Below are 24,998 nucleotides of genomic sequence, written 5' to 3'. Positions count from 1 at the left end.
TCTCTCTCTCTCTCTCTCTCTCTCTCTCTCTCTCTCTCTCTCCTCTCTCTCCCTCTCATTTTCCTCATTCATCAGCTGCTCATAATACTCCCTCCATCTTCTCAACACACTCTCCTCACTAGCCAACACATTTCCATCTCCATCCTTTATTATTCTAACTTGCAGCACATCCTTCCCAGCTCAGTCCCTCTGCCTGTCCAATTGGTACAAATCCTTTTCTCCTTCCTTAGTGTCCAACTTCTCATACAGCTCCTCACATTGCCTTTTACTTGGCTTTTGCCACATCCCTCTTTACCTGTTGCCACATCTCTTTGTACTCCTACTTACCTCATCACTATGTCGATCCCAATTCTGTTTTGCCAACTTCTTCCTTCTTATGCTCTCCTGCACTTCCTAATTCCACCATCACGTCTCTGTGTCTTCCTTTCTATTTTCAGATGTCACACCAAGTACCTTTCTAGCTGTCTCCCTTATCACTACTGCAGTAGTTGCCCAATCTTCAAGCACCTCTTCACCACTGAGCCCCTGTCTAACATCTTCCTGAACCTTACACTACAATCTTCCTCCTTTAGTTTCCACCATCTATTCTTTTAAAGTTCTCACTCTCCTCCTCTTCTTCTTCACCTCCAAAACCATTCTACAGACCACCATCTGATGCTGTCTAGCTACACTGTCCCCTGCTAACACCTTACAGTCTCCAATCTCCTTCAGGTTACATCTCCTACATAGAACATAGTCCACCTTTGTGCACCTTCCTCCACTCTTATACGTCACTCTATGATCCTTCTTCTTCTTAAAATAAGTGTTCACCACTACCATTTCCATCATCTTAGCAAAATCTACCACCATCTGCCCTTCCACATTCCTCTCCCTAAGACCATACCTACCCATCACCTCCTCATCACCTCTGTTCCCTTTACCTACATGGCCATTAAAGTCTGCCCCAATCACCCATCGTTCTTTCCTAGGTACATCTTCTTCCACTCTATCTAACTCACTCCAGAATTTTTCCTTTTCCTCTATCTCACAACTTGTGGAGCATAGGCACTAATGACATTTATCATCACCCCTTCAACTTCCAGCTTCACTTTCATCACCCTATCAGAAACTCTTTTCACCTCCACTACACTTACTAAACGCTTCCTTCAGGATCACCCCTACACTATTTCTCTTTCCATCCACACAATAATAGAACATTTTAAACCCACCTCCAATGTTTCTGGTCTTACTCCCTTTCCACTTGGTTTTCTGAACACACAGCATATCTACCTTTCTCCTCTCCATCATATCAGCTACCTCTCTCCCTTTACCAGTCATAGTACCAACATTTAAAGTACCAACCCTAACCTCCATTCTCCTACACTTCTCCGTTCCCTGCCGTCTCTGTAGACGTCTTCCTCCTCTCTTTCTCCTCCTTCAGCAAACAGTAGCCCAATTTCCACTGGTACCCTGTTGGCTAACGATACCTGTGGCGGTCATTGGTAACCCAGGCCTCAACGGTATGAAAGTATGATCCGTGATCCGCATATTTGATTTGACACATGTTTAGGCTTCCTAACGCAACCCTCCCTATTTATCCAGGCTTGGGACTGACACTAAGGGTACACTCTGTTGTGCAACCCTAATAGCTGGGTTGATGTAATATGGCAATTCAATGCACTAAATGGATTTAGTTTTCACAGAATGCAATTTCAGGAATAAAAATGTAAATTTTTCTAAAAAGTAAACAAATTACTTGAGAGAATGGTCTTTTTTTTCTTATATATTTAATATTGCTCTAAGAAAAAGCACTTCTCATCTGATTACTCAATTAATCGATAGACTATTTGGTAGAATATTTAATTGCTAGAATAATCAATAGCTGCATCCCTAATGTAGACCATAAGGACACATAAGGGATATGCCATCAATCCAAAGCAAAACAGATGTGACTACATAACCAAGGCTGAAAGCATAGAAGTGTGCCATCAAATCAAATCAAATTTTGTGCCATTGCACTGGGAGCAATGTTAAAGAGGAATATTCCTGAGAGTTTTTTTTTTTTTACAATTTCGGTGTTTGAGCTCGTTTTAGATCTTCCTGATCTCTCGTCTACTTCCAGTGATACTCCTCCACTCTTGAAGCACACTTGCCATTCAAAACACCTCAAACCACTCATTTCAATATGGCTGTAAACTTTCAAAATGGCCCAAATTGTCAAACATCTCTGTGGCAGATTTGGCCAGTTTCATGCAGAATTTCACATTTCATGAAATTGCAGACGTGGTAACATGTGGTCAGTATAGCACCAGATGCACAGCTGGCAAGTATAAACCCGATTCCAAAAAAGTTGGGACACTGTACAAATTGTGTATAAAAACAGAATGCAATGTTGTGGAAGTTTAAATGTCAATATTTTATTCAGAATACAACATAGATGACATATAAAATGTTTAAACTGAGAAAATGTATCATTTTTAGAGAAAAAAAAGTTGATTTTAAATTTCATGGTATCAACACATCTCAAAAAAGTTGGGACAAGGCCATGTTTACCACTGTGTGGCATCCCCTCTTCTTCAGGTCGATCAAGTTTAGGAATAGGAATGTTGTCCCATTCTTGTCTAATACAGGCTTCTAGTTGCTCAACTGTCTTAAGTCTTCTTTGTCGCATCTTTCTCTTTATGATGCGCCAAATGTTTTCTATTGGTGAAAGATCTGGACTGCAGGCTGAACATTTCAGTACCCGAAACCTTCTTCTACGCAGCCATGATGTTGTAATTGATGCAGTATGCGGTCTGGCATTGTCATGTTGGAAAATTCTTGGAAAAGGTCTTCCCTGTAAGAGACGATGTCTGGATGGGAGCATACGTTGTTCTAGAACTTGGATATACCTTTCAGCATTGATGGTGCCTTTCCAGATGTGTAAGCTGCCCATGCCACACGCACTTATGCAACCCCATGCCATCAGAGATACAGGCTTCTGAACTGAGCGCTGATAACAACTTGGGTTGTCCTTATCCTCTTTAGTCCGGATGACATGGCATCCCAGTTTTCCAAAAAGAATTTCAAATTTTGATTCACCATAGAACAGGTTTCCACTTTGCCACAGTTCATTTTAAATGAGCCTTGGCCCAGAGAAAACGCCTGCACTACAGGATCTTGTTTAGATATGGCTTCTTTTTTGACCTATAGAGTTTTAGCCGGCAACGGTGAATGGCATGGTCGATTGTGTTCACCGACAATGTTTTCTGGAAGTATTCCTGAGCCCATGTTGTGATTCCATTACAGTAGCATTCCTGTATGTGATGCAGTGCCGTCTAAGGGCCCGGAGATCACGGGCATCCAGTATGGTTTTCCGGCCTTGACCCGTACGCACAGAGATTGTTCCAGATTCTCTAAATCTTTGGATGATATTATGCACTGTAGATGATGATAACTTCAAAATCTTTGCAATTTTTCTTTGAAAAACTCTTATCAGATATTGCTCCACTATTTTTCGCCACAGTATTGGAGGAATTGGTGATCCTCTGCCCATCTTGACTTCTGAGAGACACTGCCACTCTAAAAGGCTCTTTTTATACCCAATCATGATGCCAATTGACCTAATAAGTTGCAAATTGGTCCTCCAGCTGTTCCTTATATGTACATTTAACTTTTCCGGCCTCTTATTGCTACCTGTCCCAACTTTTTTGGAATGTGTAGCTCTCATGAAATTCAAAATAAGCCAATATTTGGCATATTTGGCAATATTTGGCATATTTGACATGTCTCACTTTCAACATTTGATATATTGAAAGTGAGACATTATATACATATATATTCTATTGTGAATAAAATATAAGTTTATTAGATTTATAAATTATTGCATTTTTTTTTATTCACAATTTGTACAGTGTCCCAACTTTTTTGGACTTATAAAGGTTGGTGCTTCCTGTGACTGTCCGTGCAGCCTTGTGCTGCCATCTGTTGGCTTGTTACAAAACTAGTCTCGAAACTTTTTGATACCACCTTGTGCATATATAGACAGATAGTATATAAAGAAATGTAATCACATTTACTTTTTGACTTTTTGAATTACGCAATTTAAACATGGCATGACTTATTTTAAATACTTAGAAAATATGTTTGTATAGGATACAGCACTGAAAAGATCTGAATTAAATATAACAATGTATGTATTTGTTAAATCAGTATATAGTCACAGCTTTCTTTAATGTTATCTTTATTCTTTATTTTCACAGAACCCTGGGACCCAGCGATCTGAAAACCTAGCAACGTATGTGAACTACCATCCCATGAGCAGTCAGAAACACTGTTTTGAGCTTAAGCATGACTCTGCGTACCCTTCTGTTAATTTAATTCCTCAAAACACTTATACCCATCACCATACTTACACTACCATGCACACTTTCCAACCAAACACTCCCCTCCCTGCCCAGGGTGATACGTTTTCTTTCCCAAAGGAGCATTCAGTGTGAAAATATTAGGACCTGTATTCATCAAATCTCCAAAGACTACCATATTAATTAAACTCATTTAAAAATGTGGACAATATATAGATAATATATATACATACAATATGTATATGTATATACAATACAATATATAGACAATATGTAAGTCCCAACTCCTGCACAGAAGATACACATTTATTAAACATGTAAATACTACCTCTCTTTAAAAAAATAAAACTAAGTAGTTTGATTTATATGCCATTATGGTGAACTGCAAACACATTGTAAAGTGACATGTTTTTCTATAAAGAACTTGAAAAACGGAAGGTTATGTATACATCTGTCGTTATACTGTGCTTTGTTCTGTGGTGTGCAGCTTATAGAAGTCCTTTGTTATGTAAAGCAAGTCTTCTGGTGATAACAATTAACAGTACAGTTCAATACAGTTTATCCTTTCGACTGACTTAGAACAACTAGTTAATTACTCATGTTAATAAGAGTTACATTTTAATGAAGCAGTCTTACACCTACAGAACTACTAGAAAAATATGGGTCTTTTATAAAAACTACTCATCCGTTACTGATAAGATTGACATTAACGCCTAATAGTTAAACCTCACCTTCCTTCTGGAGAGCTTCTCTCTAATATATCTCAACCTACTCCAAAACCTCAGTGTCTAAAATGTTAATATCATTACAAAGTAATTATATATATATATATATCTTCAGATCAGCACAGGGTCTGTGTGATGTTCTTGAAGAAAGAAATGCACAACAGTAACCTACACAAGTACAAAGTTGTAATGTATGTTTACATTTATGGCATGTAGCAAAGAGTAACAAAAATTCTTCACTACCATATTTAAAAAGGAAAAGATTTGCGAATAATAATGTAATTACTAAACACTAACACATTAGAACTTAGTACTCAATTACTATGTGTGATACAGCACCACATTATCATTAAATACTAAAAAGCAATGTAGTACCACTTCAGTTTTAAATAAAAGTTTTCTGTTTTAACTTTTTAATCCAAAAAAATTAAAACACACACAAACATCACTCTTTAATAAGTTGTACAGCTCAGAGGTTTTTGGGATAAAATCGGAACAAAACATGACTGCCTAATAAAATAAAATGTAACATTTTTTTTACACAAAATTTCAAACAACTTTCCAGTGCTTTTGTAGTGCTTCTCAATACACACGGTATGTTTTAAAGACTTATGGCACTATATGGCCACTAGTATGTCTTTTGTGATTCAACACCAGAAAAATCTAAATGTATGTACTTTATATAGACTATTATATTTAGGACATACCCATTGTTGTTGTATTTTATATTTTATTACAAAGTTATCTTTTAATAAGTATTACTATTGTTATAGGGTTTAATTGGGCACATAATAAAAAGTCAATCCTTTTCTGTAGTTGAAACTCATATTTGATTTCAGTGGCTGCATATAAATAAGTTTAGACAAGAACGTGAATCTCTTTTAATGATTGCTATTGTGTTTTACAGATGTAAGAACTGTGCTGGCACTTTGCTTTTTGTTTGCACTCAAGGCACTATGACACTACATCTGCATGTTAGTGAACACAACACCTTTAATTATACCTTTAAATTAATGGTCTTAATTTATTCTTTATTTATAAAGATTTTAGCCATGTGCAAAATCTTGTACTTGTACTTTACTGAACAGTTTTTTTTCTGTGCTTTAAAAACAAAACAAAACATGGTAGTGATTATATTTATTTTGTGTACAAGCAAATGATTGTAATGGCATCTACATTTAACAATGTCTTTTTTTCCCTAAATAATCAAATTATCAGTTTTTTGCCATTATAATTTGATAATCTTGCAAGAAAATGTTTTCTTGTCCTAAATATTAGCCTGACAGCCTGTAATGCTATGATAACCTGGGACCCTAGGCAGTGTCACCTTGTGTCTATGGCCAAATTACAGCTGTACTGATATTCATGACAAAGGCACAGCTGAATAGAGCATTTATATATAACCATAAAATTGATTGACAGCCCATAGTAAGTATAGTAAGAGTTCAGTCCAACATACTTTTGCTAGAACTTTATGTAAAGAGAACAGACAAGTAAACTTTTAAACAATGTAGAGGAACAATGAAAAATAGCAGCGCTGTTATACAACACAATATAACATCAGCACCTCGGAACACTGTTTGTCCAATCAATTTAGTGGACCCTAACAAACTGTTGTGCATAGGTTTTCATGCTAATCTGTAATTGGCAATGCTTACATATTTCCAGTACAATGTAAATACAATATGTGCAACTGCTTATCAGATTTTCATACTGTGGTTGTATTGCCCTTGGGATTTTTTATTAATTAATCTCTGGAAAACAGGCAGACATAATTAAAATAAATAATTGAAAATAATTGTTGTTTAATAAATGAATTATACCAGAATGTCACAAGGAACTGTTGAGCTCTGGGAAGCTTAATTAATGACTGAAAGGTGTTTATAATTGGGACACACAACATTACAAGGGATAATGCGGACCTTGTAGACTCTAAGACTTAAACCTTATTCACAGAGCTGGTATGAATGCACTCTTTCATTCCAACCAGGCAGGACCGATAGCTGATTCCACTTGTTTAAATCTTTGCATGAACAATCCTCCTATTTGTTTCATATAAACCCTGACCCTTTGCGGGTTAGAAAAGACCATGATAATTCTCACATAAGGCCCTTCATGTCAGGACTTGGCCTTGAGTCCATATAGCAATGGTGATAATCTGTCACCTAGTGAGCTAATCTCTTTTTTTGTTTCCATCTTTTTCTTGTACAAGAAAGTTTTAGGGTTAATATCTGAATTAGTATTATCTTATGAAAAGATGGGCAGGAAAGAGTATGAGGTGCAGCATCGAATTGTAATTTCTTCCACTTTCTCTTAACTCTTTGCTGCACAACACATCTGACCGTTAAGGAGCAGGTTGAAAATCCTTCCTGGGTAGAAAAGATAAAAAGTAATTTGGCATAGCTCATCCACCTACCTGCATGTTTTTGGACACCCCTACCCATGATTCATTTAGCTTATTTAGACTTATTTCTACACAATTTATCAAAGCCTGTCTGATGTCTGGTGACAACTGAAGTATTGTTTAAAATATATATATATATATAATACAATATATATTTCAAACAATACTTCAGTTGTCACCAGACATCAGACATCAAAGCCTGTCTGATGTCTGGTGACAACTGAAGTATTGTTTGAAATATATATTGTATTATATATTCTGTGTTGTAAATTGTACCCAGTTCATGAAGGCATAATATGTATTTTTGTAGAAAGTTATTTTTGTTTTTAATTTTCCTTTATAAGTAGTTGTTTGAAAAGTGAAAAGTTTGATTCTATGACTATAACAATAAATTCTTGAGACATTGGAAGAGTCTCAAAAAAGCTTATGTAAACGTTTATAGTGTTTACATCATTGTGCCATTAAACAAACGAATGAATAAATAAATAAATGTGAAATAACACTCTTTGTGTACATTGTGAAGTAAAAAGGTGGTTTAATCAAAGAGATGTTAAACGTTTGTTTTCACAAAGCTTTCCAGTGCTGGTGATCATACACTCTTGTGTGCGTTTAGTGGTGTTAACATTGACTCGTCTGTGACCATCCATTTCTAACATATCTTATATCTTATAGCTTATCTGTCCCTGTGTTTCATTTACATAATATTACTGCCTTTTACTGAATAAAAATTATGATGTATATAATTATTTCCATTACTACTTCTACTACTAATAGCTACTCATTATTATTATTATTATTATTATTATTATTATTATTATTATTATTATTATTATTATTATTATAGTAAAAAGTAAAAGAAGTAATTGTTGTTCTTGTTTTTTCCAGTTTAACAGGTTGAGAATGTTGATGATGAGAACAATTAATGTTATTATTATTGTTATTACTATTATTATTAATAATAATATTATTATTATTATAATTAATAGTATTAGTAGTAGCAGTAGTAGTAATAGTAGAAATATTATTTTAGACCATGTTCACTGACCAGAATAAATAATTGTAGATTTTATGTCCTGAAAACTTCAATATTATTATTATTATTATTATTATACTTTGCATTTGTTTCGTTAAAAACGTAGCACAAAAAGTTCACATACATTTTGTTTCTGATGTTTAACATGTAAACATGAGAGAATCTTTGTGTCATTGCCTACCAATCTTTTTTTTTATATGAAGATAATGTTTGGTGTAAATGCTAATATTATGCTCATGTTTGTGAAGGTAATTCATGCAGTTAAACATTAAACCTGAAAGTCTACTGTAACTGCTGTTGCACTTTACTGTTATATTCTAAATCGTATCATTGTATAATTAGTTTGCTTGACACAATTTTTTGTGTTCAGGCTTTTGTGCAAATTTCATCTCATAAGTTTGGGTTTATAATGAAAGAAAAAATAGTCTTCAAAATATTTTTTATTGCTGTTAGGAAAGTTATTTAAGTGGATTTTGATGTGTAAAACTCTGGCATCTGGCATACTGAAGCTTGTGGAACAAAACTAATTAAGTAATGCCTTATGGCATGAGATACACAGACATCTGAGGTACATAAAAATCATATTAAGGTTGTTGCGGTTTTAATTTTGAACAATTACACTGTTCTTAAATTAGGACGTGCCATACTTCTAGACTTTTCCTTACAATAGGAAAACTGAAATGCTTAGGCATATTTAATATAAGCTTAACAGACAGTATTCTCATTGTTTACTTAGATTGATTTTATATGGGTTTTTAGATAGGAAGTTTAGTTTTTCACACTTTTTATAATATTTCTACACTAACAGTGCAGTTTTAATAGGACAACAACACCAAACTAGCTAGGCAAACAATTAACCAGAAACAATAAACAGGCTCATGACAAACTAGATTATCAAGCAAAAAAAGCTGAAATGAGTATAGAAATAGTTTGTAGGATAATGTGTGTAGATTATAATGAGCCATTTAAGATGCAAATTGCTAGGCCATGATGATATATGAGTTTATTAACTATGCAGGTATATATGTTATGTACCTGTTCCTTGTTGTATGGACAAAAGTGGACAAAAATATTTATATTTATTGTATTTAATGATGCAATGTCTGTGTGATTTCATTTTTTTTTATATTTTAATACCAGTGTTTCTCCAGATGCTTATAATACTTCTCAATCTAAATTCCTCCTAAGGAAGAATCAATGCAAAAATTCACTGGCTTTAAATCTAGGCCCCTAAATTAGACACAAATGCACTACCAAGTAAATCTTCCACTACCAAGCTTCACAATGTCATTATATTTATTTCAGGCATCTTTTAGACATTCAATTTTACCCATTGGAATAATGATAAAGTTAAATAAAGCTGATATAAAGCAGTCTCTAATTGATTGTTTTACATCTAAAGTAAGCAAATTAGAAGAAAAAATATACTCTGCAACATCTGGCACTAGTGCCTGCACAGGCATTCACTACATAGTGTTGGAAACTCAACTTGTTAATCCTTCTAGTCAAATTTTGAGGCACACAGGCTAGATTTCTGTGCTGCTGCATATTCTTGCCAAATGTACAGTTTATCACCACTATAAGACACAATGAAATGTTAAAATCTTCACCTGAGACTAAACTACTGTAACTCGAATGGGAGTCAGCACTCATGGCATTGCAATGACTATTATCAATTTTTAAGCAAAAATAATTCATTACAACTTACTAACACTTTATTCCTAAAAATTTAGATTTATGAACCAGCTACACCAATTGAGTACATTACACAAGATACGATGCATTCCATGTTAGTGCTGCAGTATGAAAACAAAACATATAAGAATCATCTAAGAATGTGGTTACTACAGAGCATGATAATTGTCATAGTCGTTTTCAGATCATTGTCAGTTATCTACAAAGACAGAGATTGCCCCACAAAAGCAATACTGACCGGACAGTCACCTGCATATTGCCCATTGCAGGTTTGCATAGATTCAGAAACACTCAATGGTCACTTTAACAGTAATTATTGTTCACCTGCTCACTTATGCACATATCCAGTCTGCCAGACATGTGACCGGCAGCATGGTAAAATCAAGAAGATATAGTTGATTTAGGTAATGTTCACATCAATATCAGAAAGGGTGAATATATGTGGTTTGTGAATGTAACTGGCATGACTTTGGTTGCTCCATTACATGGTCTAGTCTGACTATTCCACATACTGCTTGTTTCATTCTGTTGTTCGATGTGAACATCTTGACCAGTATCAGGACGACTTTTTACATTTGTGCTGCAATATAACTAGTTGATTAGATAACAGCATGCAATTGCAGGATGTACATGTTTTACTAATTAAGTGAAAGCTTTATGTGGGTATTTGTGTTACTTGTATGTTGCAAAACAGTAAACATAAAACCTGGTGGTATTGTAATGTTTCATAGAATGTTTAAGAGTTGTTTGGTTTTTTGCAAACTCTGCTAGAACCATCTTATTCCTGGCCAACCTTAATGTGTATTTGAGAGATTGTCTTTGGGGGCACATAAACTTGTCAAATCTGGAACATCTCTTAATTTCACATAAATCAATAAACCAGGGTGGACAAAAAATTGCTGCAATAATGTTTAAACCTACATAACTAATTAAACAATATTCTCAAACAGCTGGGAATCAGCCTAGTGAGATCTTCACACAAACCACAACGAATTGTAAGTAGAGAACATACAAACAGGCATTCTTAGAATTGTTTTTTATTTATTTTGCAAATTATCTTAAAAAGAAATTCATTCAAAGAATGTAGAGAGGTAAGGGAGAATAAGGAAAAAAGTGCACAAAAGAAAATAGAAATTTATACACTTGAAATTACAGCATTTTATTTTTTGTACTAATATCTTAAAACATTTTTTACTTATAATGATAAGGAATGATCTGTGACATCAATGCAGAGTAAATGTCTTGTTGGGTAATATACATTTCTTTATCTTTATTCTTGTGCTTTTTTCTAAAAATAAACTTAATTTTATTATCAGCTGTTGCAGGTGCTATTCTTTGGACAGGACCATCGTAATTAATGTAAAGTACATTGTTTTAAACAATGCCACATCTACAAATCTGCTACCTGATCTACTATCAAAAAAATGGTTACATTCAACTTGATTGTGTATCATGAAAAAATAAATGACAACAAATCAAAAGTGACATTTCCCATCATCTTCTGCTTTCTGAAGGAATTCACTAGTAAATATAACTATACATTGCTCTTATTTCTTGCTTTTGTTCAATAATTTACCTAAGCACTTATTTACTTAAATAGTTGTACAACTATGCTTTATGTATACACAATCATGTCCTAGGGTATAATTTTTATCACAATTTAGAGCATATTGATAATTCATACAAATTAATTGAATTAATTGAAAAAAGATTTACACTTTTTTTTTAATCACTGCATTTGTAGCAATTGCTGCAGTTATAGCTACATATAGACATAAATGGTAATATAAAATGTTATTATTCAAGATGTCATTTTTCTATATATATCTATCAGAATAATGCATAGTAAAATATGCAATTTACAATGGGGTAAATGACTCCAATCAGTAGGCCACAACCCAGGACACAACCCCCAGAACTCAGCTTATCCCCATACTGGTCCAACAGCTGTAGAGCAACACCATTGGTCCATCCAAACCCCAGCTGCAAAAGCAAGTGCAAACATGACTCTAGTAGAACTATTCAAGTTATACTGTGTAAAAATTTTTACATGAAAAAAGACAGCATTGTTTGCTTTAATTTTTTGTGTATGTATAAATAAATATATATATATTTTATATATACACACACACATATATATAAATGCTGGCACATTCACAATCAGTGATAACACCGCAATTCCAAAAAAGTTCAGACACTATGCACAATGTAAACAATGATTTGCAAATCACAAATCCATTTTCTAAAACAAAAAACATCAAATGATTAAACTGAGAATATATACCATTTTTAAGGGAAAAAATGTCATTTTGAATTTGATATCTACAACAGGTCTCAAAAAAGTTGTGACAGGGTCTGTATACATTTGGGAAATGAGAAGACCAGTTGCTGAATTTTTCAGAGAGGAATGTTTTCCCATGTGTGTGTTACAGGAGTCTAGCTGCTCAAAATTTCTGGGTGTCGTTTGTTGTATTTTTTGTTTCATGTGCCAAACGTTTTCAAATAGTAAAAGGTATAGACTGCAGGCAGACCAGTTCAGCACCAAGACTCTTCTACTATTAAGGCATGCTATTGTAATAGATGCAGTATGCAGTTAGCATTGACTTTCTGAAATATGCAAGGTCTTCACTGAATAAGACATTTTCATTTACATTTTAAATAAGCTTTGGCCCAGTGAGTTTAACAGCTTTTCTGGATCATGTTCACACCTGCCTTTTTCTTTGCATGATAAGAGATTTAATGTGACTTTGTGGATGACATGGCAAACTGTGTTTACAGACAGTGATTTCCATTACAGAATCATGACTGTTTTAAATGCAGTGAGGGCCCGAAGGTCATGCTTGAGGGCCCAAAGATTAGGGGCATCTAATATTGTTTTCTTCAGGTAACTTTAAAACTATTGATGATAATATGTACTGTAAGTGATTAGATATTTAACTGTTATGCCATTTTATTTTAAAGAATATAACATTCTTCCACAATTTGTAGAAATAGTCTTTCACAGATTGCTGAAGCTTTGCCTATATTTGCTTTTGAGAGATTCTGCCTCTTTAAGATAAACTATAAATAAATATAAACATATATTTTACATAGATAAAACATCTGATATATTTTGTACATTCTCTTGTGATTAAAATATGGGTTTATGAAATTCATAAAATTGCAAATCTTTCTGTTTTTAATTTATATTTTACAGTGTCCCAACATCTTGCCTACAGTGACCTGAATTTATATACAGTTGGTCAAATAAGTATTTGATACACTACTGATTTTTTAAGTTTTTTCCACTTACTCACAAGAACGAAGAGATCTGTCATTTTCATCATAGGTACAACTAAACTGTGAGAGACAAAATGTAAAAATAATTCCGGAGTAGAACGGGTGCTTTTGAGGACGGATTGGACTGTAGTTGGTGTTGGCGGTCTGCTGCACTGACTCGGGAGTGCAGTTTGCTTCTGATCATCATCACTGTACCCTGCAACTTTGTATATATGCTTCAAATGGACATTCGGTGCAACCCAGATGAGGATGGGTTCCCTCTTGAGTCTGGTTCCTCCCAAGGTTTCTTCCTTATGCCATCTCGGGGAGTTTTTCCTTGCCACAGTTGCTCATCAGGGACAAACATACTTACAAAGAACATATTTACATTTAATCACCACATTATCTGTGTAAAGCTGCTTTGAGACAATGTTCATTGTTAAAAGCGCTATACAAATAAAAATGAATTGAATTGAATTGAATTTAAAAAAAAAACAGAAAATCACATTGTATGATTTTTAAATAATTAATTTCCATTTTATTGCATGAAATAAGTATTTAATTAACTTCCAACCAGCAATAATTCTGTCTCTCACAGACCTGTTAGTTTGTCTTTAAGAATCCCTCCTATACTTCACTCATTACCTGTATAACTGCACCTGTTTGAACTCATTACCTGTATAAAAGACAACTAACCACACACTCAATTAATCAGACTCCAACCTCCCTACTATGGGCAAGACCAAAGAGCTGTCTAAGGACACTAGGGTAACAAAAGGCAACAGCTGTGCAATTATAAGACAATGGAAGAAATTCAAGATTACTGCCAATCTCTCTCAGATCCTGATAAAGGTAGAGGGATCAGCCTAGAACTACACGGGAGGACCTGGTCAATGACATGAAGAGAGCTGAGACCACAGTCTCAACGGTTATCATTAGTAACACACTACACTGTCATGGATTAAAATCCTGCAGCTTGCTCAAAGTCCCCCTGGTCAAGCCAGGCCCATCTGAAGTTTGCCAAAGACTATCTGGATGATCCAGAGGAGGCATGGAAGAAGGTCATTGGTCAGACGAGACCAAAATATAACTTTTTGGTATAAACTCCACTCGCAGTGTTTGGAGGAAAAAGAAGGATGAGTACAATCCCAAGAACACCATCCCAACCATGAAGCATGGGGGTGGAAATATCATGCTTTGGTGTGCTTTTCTGCAAAGGTGACAGGATGACTGCACCGTATTAAGGGGAGGATGGATGGGGCCATGTATTGCGAGATTTTGAACAACAACCTCCTTCCCTCAGTAAGAGCATTGAAGATGGGTGGTGGCTGGGTCTTCCAGCATGACAATGACCCCAAACACACAGCCAGGGCAACTGAGGAGTGGCTCTGTAAGAAGCATTTCAAGGTCCTGGTCTCCAGACCTGAACCCAATATAAAATCTATGGAGGGAGCTGAAACTCTGTGTTGCCAGCGACAGCCCTAAGACCTGAAATATATGGAGAAGACCTGTTTGGAGGAGAGTGCCAAAATCCCTGCTGTAGTGTGTGCAAACCTGGTCAAGAACTACAGGAAACATCTGACCTCTGTAATTGTAAACAGGTTTCTGTACCAAATATTAAGTTATATTTTTCTATTGTATCAAATACTTATTTCATGCAATAAAATGGAAATTAATTATTTAAAAATACTACAATGTGATTTTCTGGATTTTTTTTTTAGATTCTGTCTCTCACAGTTGAGGTATACAATGATAATTACAGATCTCTCCATTTTCTGTTGGAAAACTTGAAAGATCAGCAGTGTGTAAAATACCTGTTTGCCCCAATGCATGTATGGTTATAATGTAATATTATGTGTTATTAGTCTTAAAAGCACACTTTAAATAATTTTAAAGAGATTACCATCAGAAAAGCAGACATTTGTACACAAACATTTGCAAACAGAATCACAGAAAGAGTACCTGAACTTCATATTCACCACCTCCTCCAGGTTTGCCATCTCCACTGACATCATACTGCAGCAGACGTGTATATACATGAGCTCACAGTGCACACCTTCAGCTTTGAGTTGAGGATATTTACATCCAATGAGTAGGAATGACAACACTTTTTATATGTGACCCCCACCCTCTCCTCTTTTAATACTTAGTCAATGTAGTAGTCAATAAACAACTGATATAAGGAAGCAATATTCATCACCAGATGCTAGTTATGCCAGATCTCCTGCTTGTTCTAGGATGGTTTGCCTTTAGCAAAAGGAGTAATTGCTCAATTTGATTTAGATCAGATGATTGATTTATTTGTCTGGATTATGCTGTTAATTATTCTATTGCAATTTGGATGTAGATACCCCCAAACTCCAACATAGCTGTAATCAATGCATTTATTCATATAATTAAAACCTTTATTAAGAAAAAAACCCCCAGAAAATTCACCTTTTCAAACATAGCATCGTATTTTTCATAAGCCAGCCAATTTGTTTGAATCCACTTTTGTGCCAAATCAAAGGCAAGATCTTTGCCTTCCATCGAGTCAAGCTGGGAAAGACCTGAGAATATTGAATATTGTGTGATTTTAAATATCAAGACCAATATTTTTCTAGTAACCCAATCATAATAATAATAAAAAAAAAAAACACTTTTAGGTTAGCACAACAATGCTTAGTCAGATGATTCATGAATTACAGAGATTTCAACCAGAAAAATGCTTTTATGTGTGTTGCTATATTGGTTAGAAATCTCAACATCAATTTTCCCTCTATATTAAGAAGACTGGTTTGCAAAAGTAGGTTTGTATATTATGAAAATTACATTCAATTTGAGTATGGTTAAATCCTGACATAAGTTAAGAATCAGTCATTAGTGCTGATATGTTTTGTTTTCATACAGCAGCACCAACATGCCATGCATTGTATCTTGTACTTAATGTACTTGATTGCTGCTGCCGCCATTGCTAATTGTCTTTTAATGCAAGTTTTTGTACACATGGTACTTTTCATCTGACATTATGTAACCAATTTTGCATTGTAATCAATTAGATTCAATTTAAAAAGCATAGAGCAACAAAAACATTTGCAATATTTATTTATTTTTGCTTGATTATTATTAATGTTTAGAGTGAATGAGTTTGTTTTTAATACTAGCCACCTCTCTGTGTATTACTTACATTTTATGTTTTCAATTATATAAATAAATCATAATTATTATAGTGTTTATAACTAATTAGAAATGAATAATCTAAATTTAGACAGATCTTATCCTTTATTTTTTTTCCTACCCTCTATAAGCATGTGCTGGAGTGGAGGCCACACATTAGGCATGTCCCATTGCTGGCCACTTTGATTCAGAGAGGTGGGAACACCATTGGGGTAGTCCAGACCACCACTCCCCTATACAGAGAAAGACAGAGACAGGCAGAAGAAATACATTAAAACATTTTAAGGGTGAAGACCCCTTGTTTGGCCATTATTCATCTTGAATGTATGGTTTTGAACCCTGTGATTCACCTGTAAAGGTTGCATTTGTTAAAAACGATAATCTAACATGAAGACTAGTAAGCTCTCTATGGGAGAAAAGGAAGACAATTTAAAGCAAAAATGAGGGAAATCTGCACCATTACACAAGCACTGAGCACTGCCAATACAATATTTAGTTGTATGCCTTGACAAACGAGACAGATAAAGCAGGTGAGCCAAAGAAAACGTCAGCAGTTGATTAAATCAATGTGGGTGCTGTAAAGAAAAGCTCAAAACAACAGTCTTTACACAACTACATTTGGGCAGATTTAACATTAAATCTAACATTCAAATAAGACTGAAACTGAAATTCGAATGAAAGCACAACATGTGGAAAAAAACTGGGTCAGAACACCTACAAAGTAGCAGATCTTGTGATGTGCTCCCAGTTCTCTGCATACAGTGGTTAATACCTAACAAAAGGCAACAGGGTCATGGGTGCCCTAAGAAGACCTAAGCTATTGTTGCACAAATTACTGAAACAAGTTCATGCTGCCTATGTTTAAAAGATGAAAACACACAGTGAATGAGCAGCCACTGACCAGTGAGATCAATAGAAAAAGGTGATCTAAGGAATCACATATCCTTTTAAATCATATTGATAGCCAGGTACATGTGCATCACTTATCTGAGAAAGAAAAGGCTTCAGGATGCACAAGAGGAAGAGTGTATTGCAGAGGCAGAAGGGCATTGTTCTGCTTGGAAACCTTGTTTGCTGCCATTTATGCAGCTGCCATTTAGAACATTTAATTTACTGAAACATTGTAGACCAACTGCACCCCTTTTTCAGGAATTTTTAAGCAACATGACAAACAATTTAACGTGTATATTTTGTCCTTCAAATTTCCCAGTTCTAAATCCAACCGAGCATCCGTTCCAGGTCACAATTTACAACTCACAAGACTTAAATTATCTGATGCTAAAGATATGGTTTCCACAGAACATCTTCAGAGGTTTTGTGAAATGAATGCCTCAACAGGGCAGAGCTCTGTTGACTGCACAAGAAGAATCTATACATTATTGGGCAAGTAGTTTAAATGCTATAGCTGAAACGTTTTTGCGCTGATTTTCCTTAATTATTTTTACAATATAAATCTTACTAGCAAAGAATATACAAGTAAACTGAGATTCAGACAAATTATATGTCAAACAAAGAAAGCTATAAAAAGAAGTATGAAGAGACAGGACAAGCATAGGCAAGAAGAGAGAATTCGATTTTTCCCCCATATTTAAATTTTTTCCCCCCAGTAATATAATGCTGTATAAGGCAATAGTGTGTAAAGTGTGCCATCAGCTGGTGAGTTATGTGTATTGCACTATGACAACAGTGCACAGTTTTCCCAACCCTATCACGTACTGTAGATAACCAAAGGCTGGATGGAGACATGACATGACTTGACGTGTCTATAATAAATGATATAATACAGGCCATATCTACATGTACATAAGTCATGTAATATCTGAAATACAATCAAATACAAATACAGTTGAACATTAAATGATTCATACAACTTAAAACAATAATACGTTTGTAACTGAAAAATGATCACATTTGAATTAAAAATCACATGCCCTGCAACACACAATTACTACTACAGCCAGAAAAGTGTATTTAATGAACATAACTCACTCTGAGATACTGTAGTGCCTGCTGTCCCATCTCAGGCTGAGAATAGCACCGTGCCCAGAGAGGACTTAAGTTAGTTGGATAGAAGGCTGTGTTCCTGGTCATACTCAACAAGTTATAATCAAACCATGCGCCCTTGTTTGCATCCCATAAAACACTCTCTATAGCCTTTAGCCTGGAAGCGACAGCACTGTCATATGCAAGTGCCATTTTCTCATTACCTGCAGTAAGAGGATGAAGTTATACAAAACATCAATTAATATACGAACATTGGTACATTACAAACAAATGAGAGATCAAATGGTAGTATGGTAAAAAATATATGTATGAATAAGAATTTCATTAATTTGCTTGTACAAAATGTGTACTAAATTATTGCAATTATAGTATTGTATTTTACATTTTATATATAATTATTATTTTTTTAATAATAGTTAGTTTCAATCCATTAATTTGCTTGTACTGTTATACTCGGTATCAACACAGCGATAATTATGTATGGCTGTGCTAATTTTCAGTCTAATCACAAGATTGAGACTGTTATGTCCCAAATTTAAAAAAATGCCAGACCCTAGTCTGTATAAAGATTTGCTCAAGCTTGCTGATGTCTTCTTGCTCACCCAAAATTCTGTGGAAGGTGGCCAAGACACGCTCATTGCAACAAATGAGAGCATTAAGTTCAACTGGCACGATGGAGCTGGTCTTAGTGTCCTTAAATACCCCACTGTTTTGGTTCAAGTTATTAATGTACCAGCGAGAAGAGAAATCCCAACCAGACTCAGCACCTGCTTTTAGTTCTGTCCACAGCTTTTCCTGGGCCTCTAAAAAAGAAACAGGATCAGTTTTAAAAAAATGAAAAAAATAAAATAAAATAAAAGGTTGTTTCTTTAAAGCATTTTATATAGTTTTATTATTTTACTATATTATATTATTCAGATCTTATTATTGGACTATATAATTTTTTTCATTTTTTTTAGACTTTCACATACAAAAGTAACAAATTATTCTAGTGCATAAAAAGTAAGTGCTTGAAATGTAAAGATGCACCTGCAGGTAAGCCCTCTGCCAGCTCTGCATCATGTGTATATGATTCTGGCCTGTAGAGGGATCACACTGCATTATCTGCTATCTTCTACCAGCTGGCCGTTTACTTTGTAAAGTTTATTTTGAGTTGCACAGTCTCATTAGCTCTTACCTGGGCTCTCCAACTTGTACAAAATAACGATTCATGACATGCTTGACATTATTCACTTCTACAACAATGGAGCGGTTCTCCATCCAAAACCTGTACTCATCTTCCAGCAACGGCAAAGCCTTCCTGCAAACATCAACAAACTTTGTAGGAGGCAACAAGGATTATACCAAATCTAAAAGTAGAAATTAGCAGTAGGAAATTACCAGTAGGAGAAATGAACAGCAAAAAGACTTACTTTAGAAATTCTGTGTCCTTAGTTGCTTCATAGTAACTCTCTACCATTAGAGGCAGAAAGGGTGGCTGACTGCGTCGTTCATAGTAAATTCTCCCTCCATTTGGTACAAAACCATACCTGCATGAACGTCAGGCAGTTAAACCAGTTTTTAATTCATATTAATTGTGCAGGTTATGTATCTGGGCTAATTGTAATTCTGAAAAGAGGTTCACCTCTCTACCATGTGGAGGAAGTTTTGAATCATTCCTCTTGCTGTTTCTATCATCTCGGATAAAATGAGGCCATTTAGCACCCAGTATGAGTCCCTATTGAACAAATAAATAAACTAGGATTACCAATGTTAATGTTAACATTCAAATGTTAAAGTTATTGTTTGAGGTATATGTTTATGCATGCTTGATATATGTGTATGCATGCTTGCCTCACCAGTAGTAAAACTCAGTAAAGCGTCCACCTGGAACAATTCCTGGATATGGGCAGTATATTATAGAATAAAGTTGAGGATTGTCTCTCACATCATTATTGATCTGTGAAAAAAATATAGAGAACTAAGATCCACCAAGGAAAATTCTGATCATGCAGATATTCTGTTTTAACAGAACAGACCTTTCGGCCAAGTGATTTCCACAAATTGTGCAAGGCCTCTGCCCAGCTGCGAAATTTTGGGTCAGATATCTTGGACAGCAATTTTGGTCTGCAATAAATTACAAATAATTGCGGTCATCACTTTCAGGAGTAGGAAACATACTTTCACTTTGTATTCATTACAATTCTACCTAAGATCTTACTTGTCGTGCCAATCAGGAGGACTCCACGGCTCAAACTCTTTTCCACTATTCGCAAAATGTTTATTAACAAACAATTTTAGATCTGAAGGAGGAACAGTTCCATTTGGAAAACTTTGTGTAAGCTTTATGAAGGCATCTGAAACATTCTCTACATGAAGTGAAAAACAACAGTGAGATCAGCACTAAGCAGACAATGAGGAAATATCAAAGGAAAACCCCAAAGCAATGCAGTGTACTCACCGGGTGCCACAATCAATTTCATATCCACAAAGGCCTTGTTGTCATCAAAAAGTTTGGCCATCTGAACCTGTTTTAAAAGCTCACCAGTGCAGTAGATCTCACTAGCAGTTTTACATGCATAAACAAAGATATCAAGGAAGCACAGAAATCAGTAAACAAGGTTAGGATCATTTCAATAGCTTTTTGTCAGTCAGCCTAAAACTGAATACTGACTTGGATGGATGGATGGATGGATGGACCATATGGATGGATGGATATATATATATAGATAGATAGATAGATAGATAGATAGATAGATAGATAGATAGATAGATAGATAGATAGATAGATAGATAGATAGATAGATAGATAGATAGATAGATAGATAGATAGATAGATAGATAGATAGATAGATAGATAGATAGATAGATAGATAGATGATAGATAGATAGGTGATCCATGCTGTACTGTATTGACATGTATTTTCTGACCCACCTACAAAAACCATTTCCTCATCCCAATGTTTAATAAGAGATTCACAGTTAGTCGGTTGCCTATTGAGCTTAATACCACCGTACAGCCTGTCTGCCACCTAATCTGGACCTATACCAATTTGCCTATTGCTCAAATAGGTCAACAGAGGATGCCATTTCCACTGTGCTGACCTGACTTACCTAGGCAACCCAGTCACTTATGCCAGGATGTTGTTTGTTGGTTTTAGCTCAACTTTTCTTAGTAAGCCCTTCCATGCTAGTCTTGAAGTGGAAACAGCTTGGCATCAGCGCACCTTTCTGTACCTGGACCCTGGACTTCCCTACAAACACCATTTAAAACATACCTACAAACTGCATTTCAGTATGGTACAGCAATTGCACTGCTTCGGACCCTAAAGCCTTTCAGAGGGTGGTAAAAACTGCCTAACGAATCATCGGCACTTAGTGACCCACATTGAAGGACAATGAACGCTGTCTGCAAATGGCGAGGGGCATTATCAAAGAGACTTCTAACCCTTCTCTATTCACCTTTCTCCCATCGGGCCGACACTACTGGTGCCTCAGAGACCGCACAAACAGACTAAAAAATAGCTGTTTTGCCTGTAGCTGTTACTACACTGAACTGTTGGTCATATAATGTCAACAAATGCACTACTGCACTATCACTTTTTGTCTGTATTGCACTGCTTCATCCACTATGCATCTTTGCACAATCCATAACTTGTGTTTATCACTGCACTACTGAATATTCCACCCATATTTATTCTGTATATACTGCATCATACAAACGTTCATATATGTACATATGTATATCACGTTATTTGAGCATGTTATCTTCTTGATATTCTGCACAATCTTTGCACAATTATACTGTATAGTGCTATATAACATATCTTATTGCCTACTGCACCTTCTGTAGATTAATCACTCTCACCCCTGTACATATTGATTCATACACAGTGCTCGAATTGAGTCATGTCTTATGGGGGGGTCCCCAGTTTTTGTGTAATTCATATATTTTTTACTAAAAAAACTACAAATATATTAGGACCCCCTGAGTCTATTTTTTACTTGTCATGGAGGGGTCCCTAATGCCTTACGGGGGGGTCCCGGATACCCTCATTTAACATTTAGCTATTTATTGTAAACAGGCCACTTATGCACTTTTGCTTAGATGCTAACTGCATTTCATTGGCTCTGTACATGTACTTTACACAGTTACATAAAGTTGAATCTTATCTTATCTAATCTCATCTAATCTAATCTATTTAATGAATACTTATTCTGATGGCTGTGAGCACTACCCATATGTGCATCTGCAATAACTAACTGAATATGTAACAGTGTTTCTCAGCATTTATGTAATTGCATTTTTGCTTTACACAATGCCCTTAACACTTGTTAACTCTTAGAAATGCCCCTGGTTTGCATAAATATTATATTTTAATTGCTCAATACATTGCTGTTGAAAGAAAAAAATGTCAGACTGTAACCAAAGTTAAACTCATTAATTTTTGTTTTACAGCCATTTTACTAAATTGCTAGGTGAAACTAGTAGAAAAATACAAAACAACAAATGGCATTTTAAGGAATACAATGAAAAAATCATTTTATTGTGTGGATAAAAAACAACCTATTTAGAAACCTTACCTGTCACAAGGTGGAAGAAGAGCAGCTCCATGACTTAACAAAAGAGAAGTAATAGCTCCACACAGCCAGAACATTCTCGTAAACTAGGTATTCTTTGGCCAGAAATAGTTTCAACAGTGTTTGCTGTGTAACTCCGTGGAGAAGCAAAGGCCAGCTTATCTAAAATGGTCTATGAGATATCACAAGACAGGTTATAAATTTAGGCATTGCACACTTGCGTTTTCCCTTTCCTAGAATATGGTTTACCCTATTACCTTAATGCACTGTATATACACCGCATTTTGACAGCTACACATGCTTAATATTTCTGATAACTTATATGTAGATATGTAGATCTTTTTTAAAAAAAATGTCAGCAATATATTAGTAAAATATGATTATATGATATGATTAAAAATGTTATGTAACAAAAAAAAATAACTACTCCTGGGGATAAATAAAAAAAAAAAAAAAGAATGCAACATGTAAAAACACAAGGAAACATTCTAGAGTGGTGCTTGTAAACCTTTAGAATTTTCATTATTTCTGGATAAATATGACTCAAAACTTCAGGTTTTCACACAAGTCCTCAAAGTAAACAAAGTGAACACAATCAAACAAGGAAGACTTTTTAGACAATTTTTTAAATGTAAAAGTCAAATTACAGTCCATCTTTTTTCAATCAATGGGATGACAAGCAGGTGTCAGTGAGTACCCTGTTTTATTTAAAAAGTAGGGCTCTATCAATGTCTGATCTTCATTACACATGGAAGTTTGTGAAAGTGAATCATGGCACGAACAATAGAGATTTCTGAGTACCTCAGAAAAAGAGTTGTTCTTGTACATCAAGTTGAAAAAGGTTGCAAATCCATCTCTTAAGAGTTTGGACTCCACAAATCCACAGTCAGACAGAAAGAACAAGTGTAAATGTAAAACTATTTTAAATTCTCTTGCTACCCTCCCCAGGAGTAGTTAAGTAGTCAGCAAAGTCACAACGGAACCCAAAGTAACTTTCAAGGAACTAAACCTTTCTTACATTAGCAAATAAAAAGAAAGAAAAGAAGGAAAACATTGCATTCCAGTATAAGCATCTTATCCCACCTGTAATGCATGGTGGTGGTATTGTCGTGGTTTTTACCTGTTTAACTGCATCTCGGACAGGATAGCTTTCCATCATTAATTAAACAATAAATACTGAATCCGGTCAGGACATCTGTCTGTGAACTGAATCTCAAAACAAAAAGGGTCAGGCAGCATGACAGCGGTCCCAAGCACACAAACCATTCTACCAAAGAATGGTTAAAGAAGAGCAAAGTTAATGTTTTGGCATGGCAAAATCAACTCCCTGAGCTTTAATCCAATAAGGCTGCCCATTCCTTACAGCTTATGTCATGAGAGGGTTCTGTCTTCTACCAAAATTTTAAGCTGCAGCATGTTTGTTCTCAAAGCATTTAATGGAAAGTGTAATAAATGAAGGTTACATTTATTATATGACTGGCAATATAATTTATTATTTTAATGTTTTATTAGTGGGAAAAGGTCAGGTCTGTGTAATAATACAGTGTACTGTGCTCTTACAGTAATATGTTAATGCACTCACTGGTGTTAATAGTAACAGTTAACTATTAATTCCTGCAATTATAATGTGGCAGCAGCACAGCACATAAAGTCTCACATGCCAAGGATGTGAGCATTATTTAATTTTTACATCAAAGCTCAAAATGAAGACAAATTAGGTCACAGGAACTTTGGCATGCTTGTTGGTTTATTTCACACCATGCTGATATCCTGGGATTTTCAAACACAGCCTTAAAAGTTTATTAAACAGAATGGTACAGCAAAAAAGATGATAAAAGATG

At 35.1% G+C, this 24,998-nt stretch overlaps 2 protein-coding genes across 7 annotated transcripts in view; one reads left to right on the top strand and one right to left on the bottom strand.

The window, feature by feature from the left end:
* nectin1b (nectin cell adhesion molecule 1b) overlaps positions 1 to 7,581 on the top strand; it is a 138,382-nt gene extending 130,801 nt beyond the window's left edge. Inside the window, exons 9-10 of one of the 4 annotated variants that reach the window (XM_046864122.1) lie at positions 4,221 to 4,255; positions 5,955 to 7,581. In XM_046864122.1, the coding sequence (XP_046720078.1) occupies positions 4,221 to 4,255; positions 5,955 to 6,207 (288 nt within the window). In that variant the 3' untranslated portion in view covers positions 6,208 to 7,581. Of the gene's footprint in view, positions 1 to 4,220 lie in introns of all 4 variants that reach the window. The other 3 variants (XM_046864123.1, XM_046864127.1, XM_046864126.1) reach the window with 3 other exon arrangements.
* A 3,699-nt stretch (positions 7,582 to 11,280) lies between these two features.
* Positions 11,281 to 24,411, bottom strand: treh (trehalase (brush-border membrane glycoprotein)). 3 transcript variants are annotated; one of them, XM_046863888.1, is made up of 16 exons: positions 24,278 to 24,411; positions 23,161 to 23,329; positions 21,038 to 21,138; positions 20,798 to 20,945; positions 20,616 to 20,703; positions 20,436 to 20,536; positions 20,222 to 20,314; positions 20,010 to 20,126; positions 19,775 to 19,897; positions 19,627 to 19,676; positions 19,200 to 19,400; positions 18,583 to 18,800; positions 16,715 to 16,826; positions 15,874 to 15,986; positions 15,400 to 15,453; positions 11,281 to 12,162 (listed from the first exon to the last, which is right to left on the bottom strand). In XM_046863888.1, exons 2-16 carry the CDS (start codon positions 23,232 to 23,234, stop codon positions 12,010 to 12,012), a joined length of 1,746 nt encoding a protein of 581 aa, XP_046719844.1. In that variant the 5' UTR covers positions 23,235 to 23,329; positions 24,278 to 24,411; the 3' UTR covers positions 11,281 to 12,009. The 3 variants fall into 3 exon arrangements, with proteins under 3 accessions (XP_046719844.1, XP_046719842.1, XP_046719845.1); XM_046863886.1 differs by lacking the exon at positions 24,278 to 24,411 and having other exon boundaries at positions 23,161 to 23,420; XM_046863889.1 differs by lacking the exons at positions 15,874 to 15,986; positions 24,278 to 24,411 and having other exon boundaries at positions 12,109 to 12,162; positions 23,161 to 23,420.
* Between the last annotated feature and the right edge of the window lie 587 nt (positions 24,412 to 24,998).

The sequence above is a fragment of the Silurus meridionalis genome, chromosome 13 (assembly GCF_014805685.1).
Source record: "Silurus meridionalis isolate SWU-2019-XX chromosome 13, ASM1480568v1, whole genome shotgun sequence".
Taxonomy (NCBI): domain Eukaryota; kingdom Metazoa; phylum Chordata; class Actinopteri; order Siluriformes; family Siluridae; genus Silurus; species Silurus meridionalis.
Note: the sequence above shows the minus strand (reverse complement) of the source record. Positions and strands in the feature narration are given on the sequence as shown.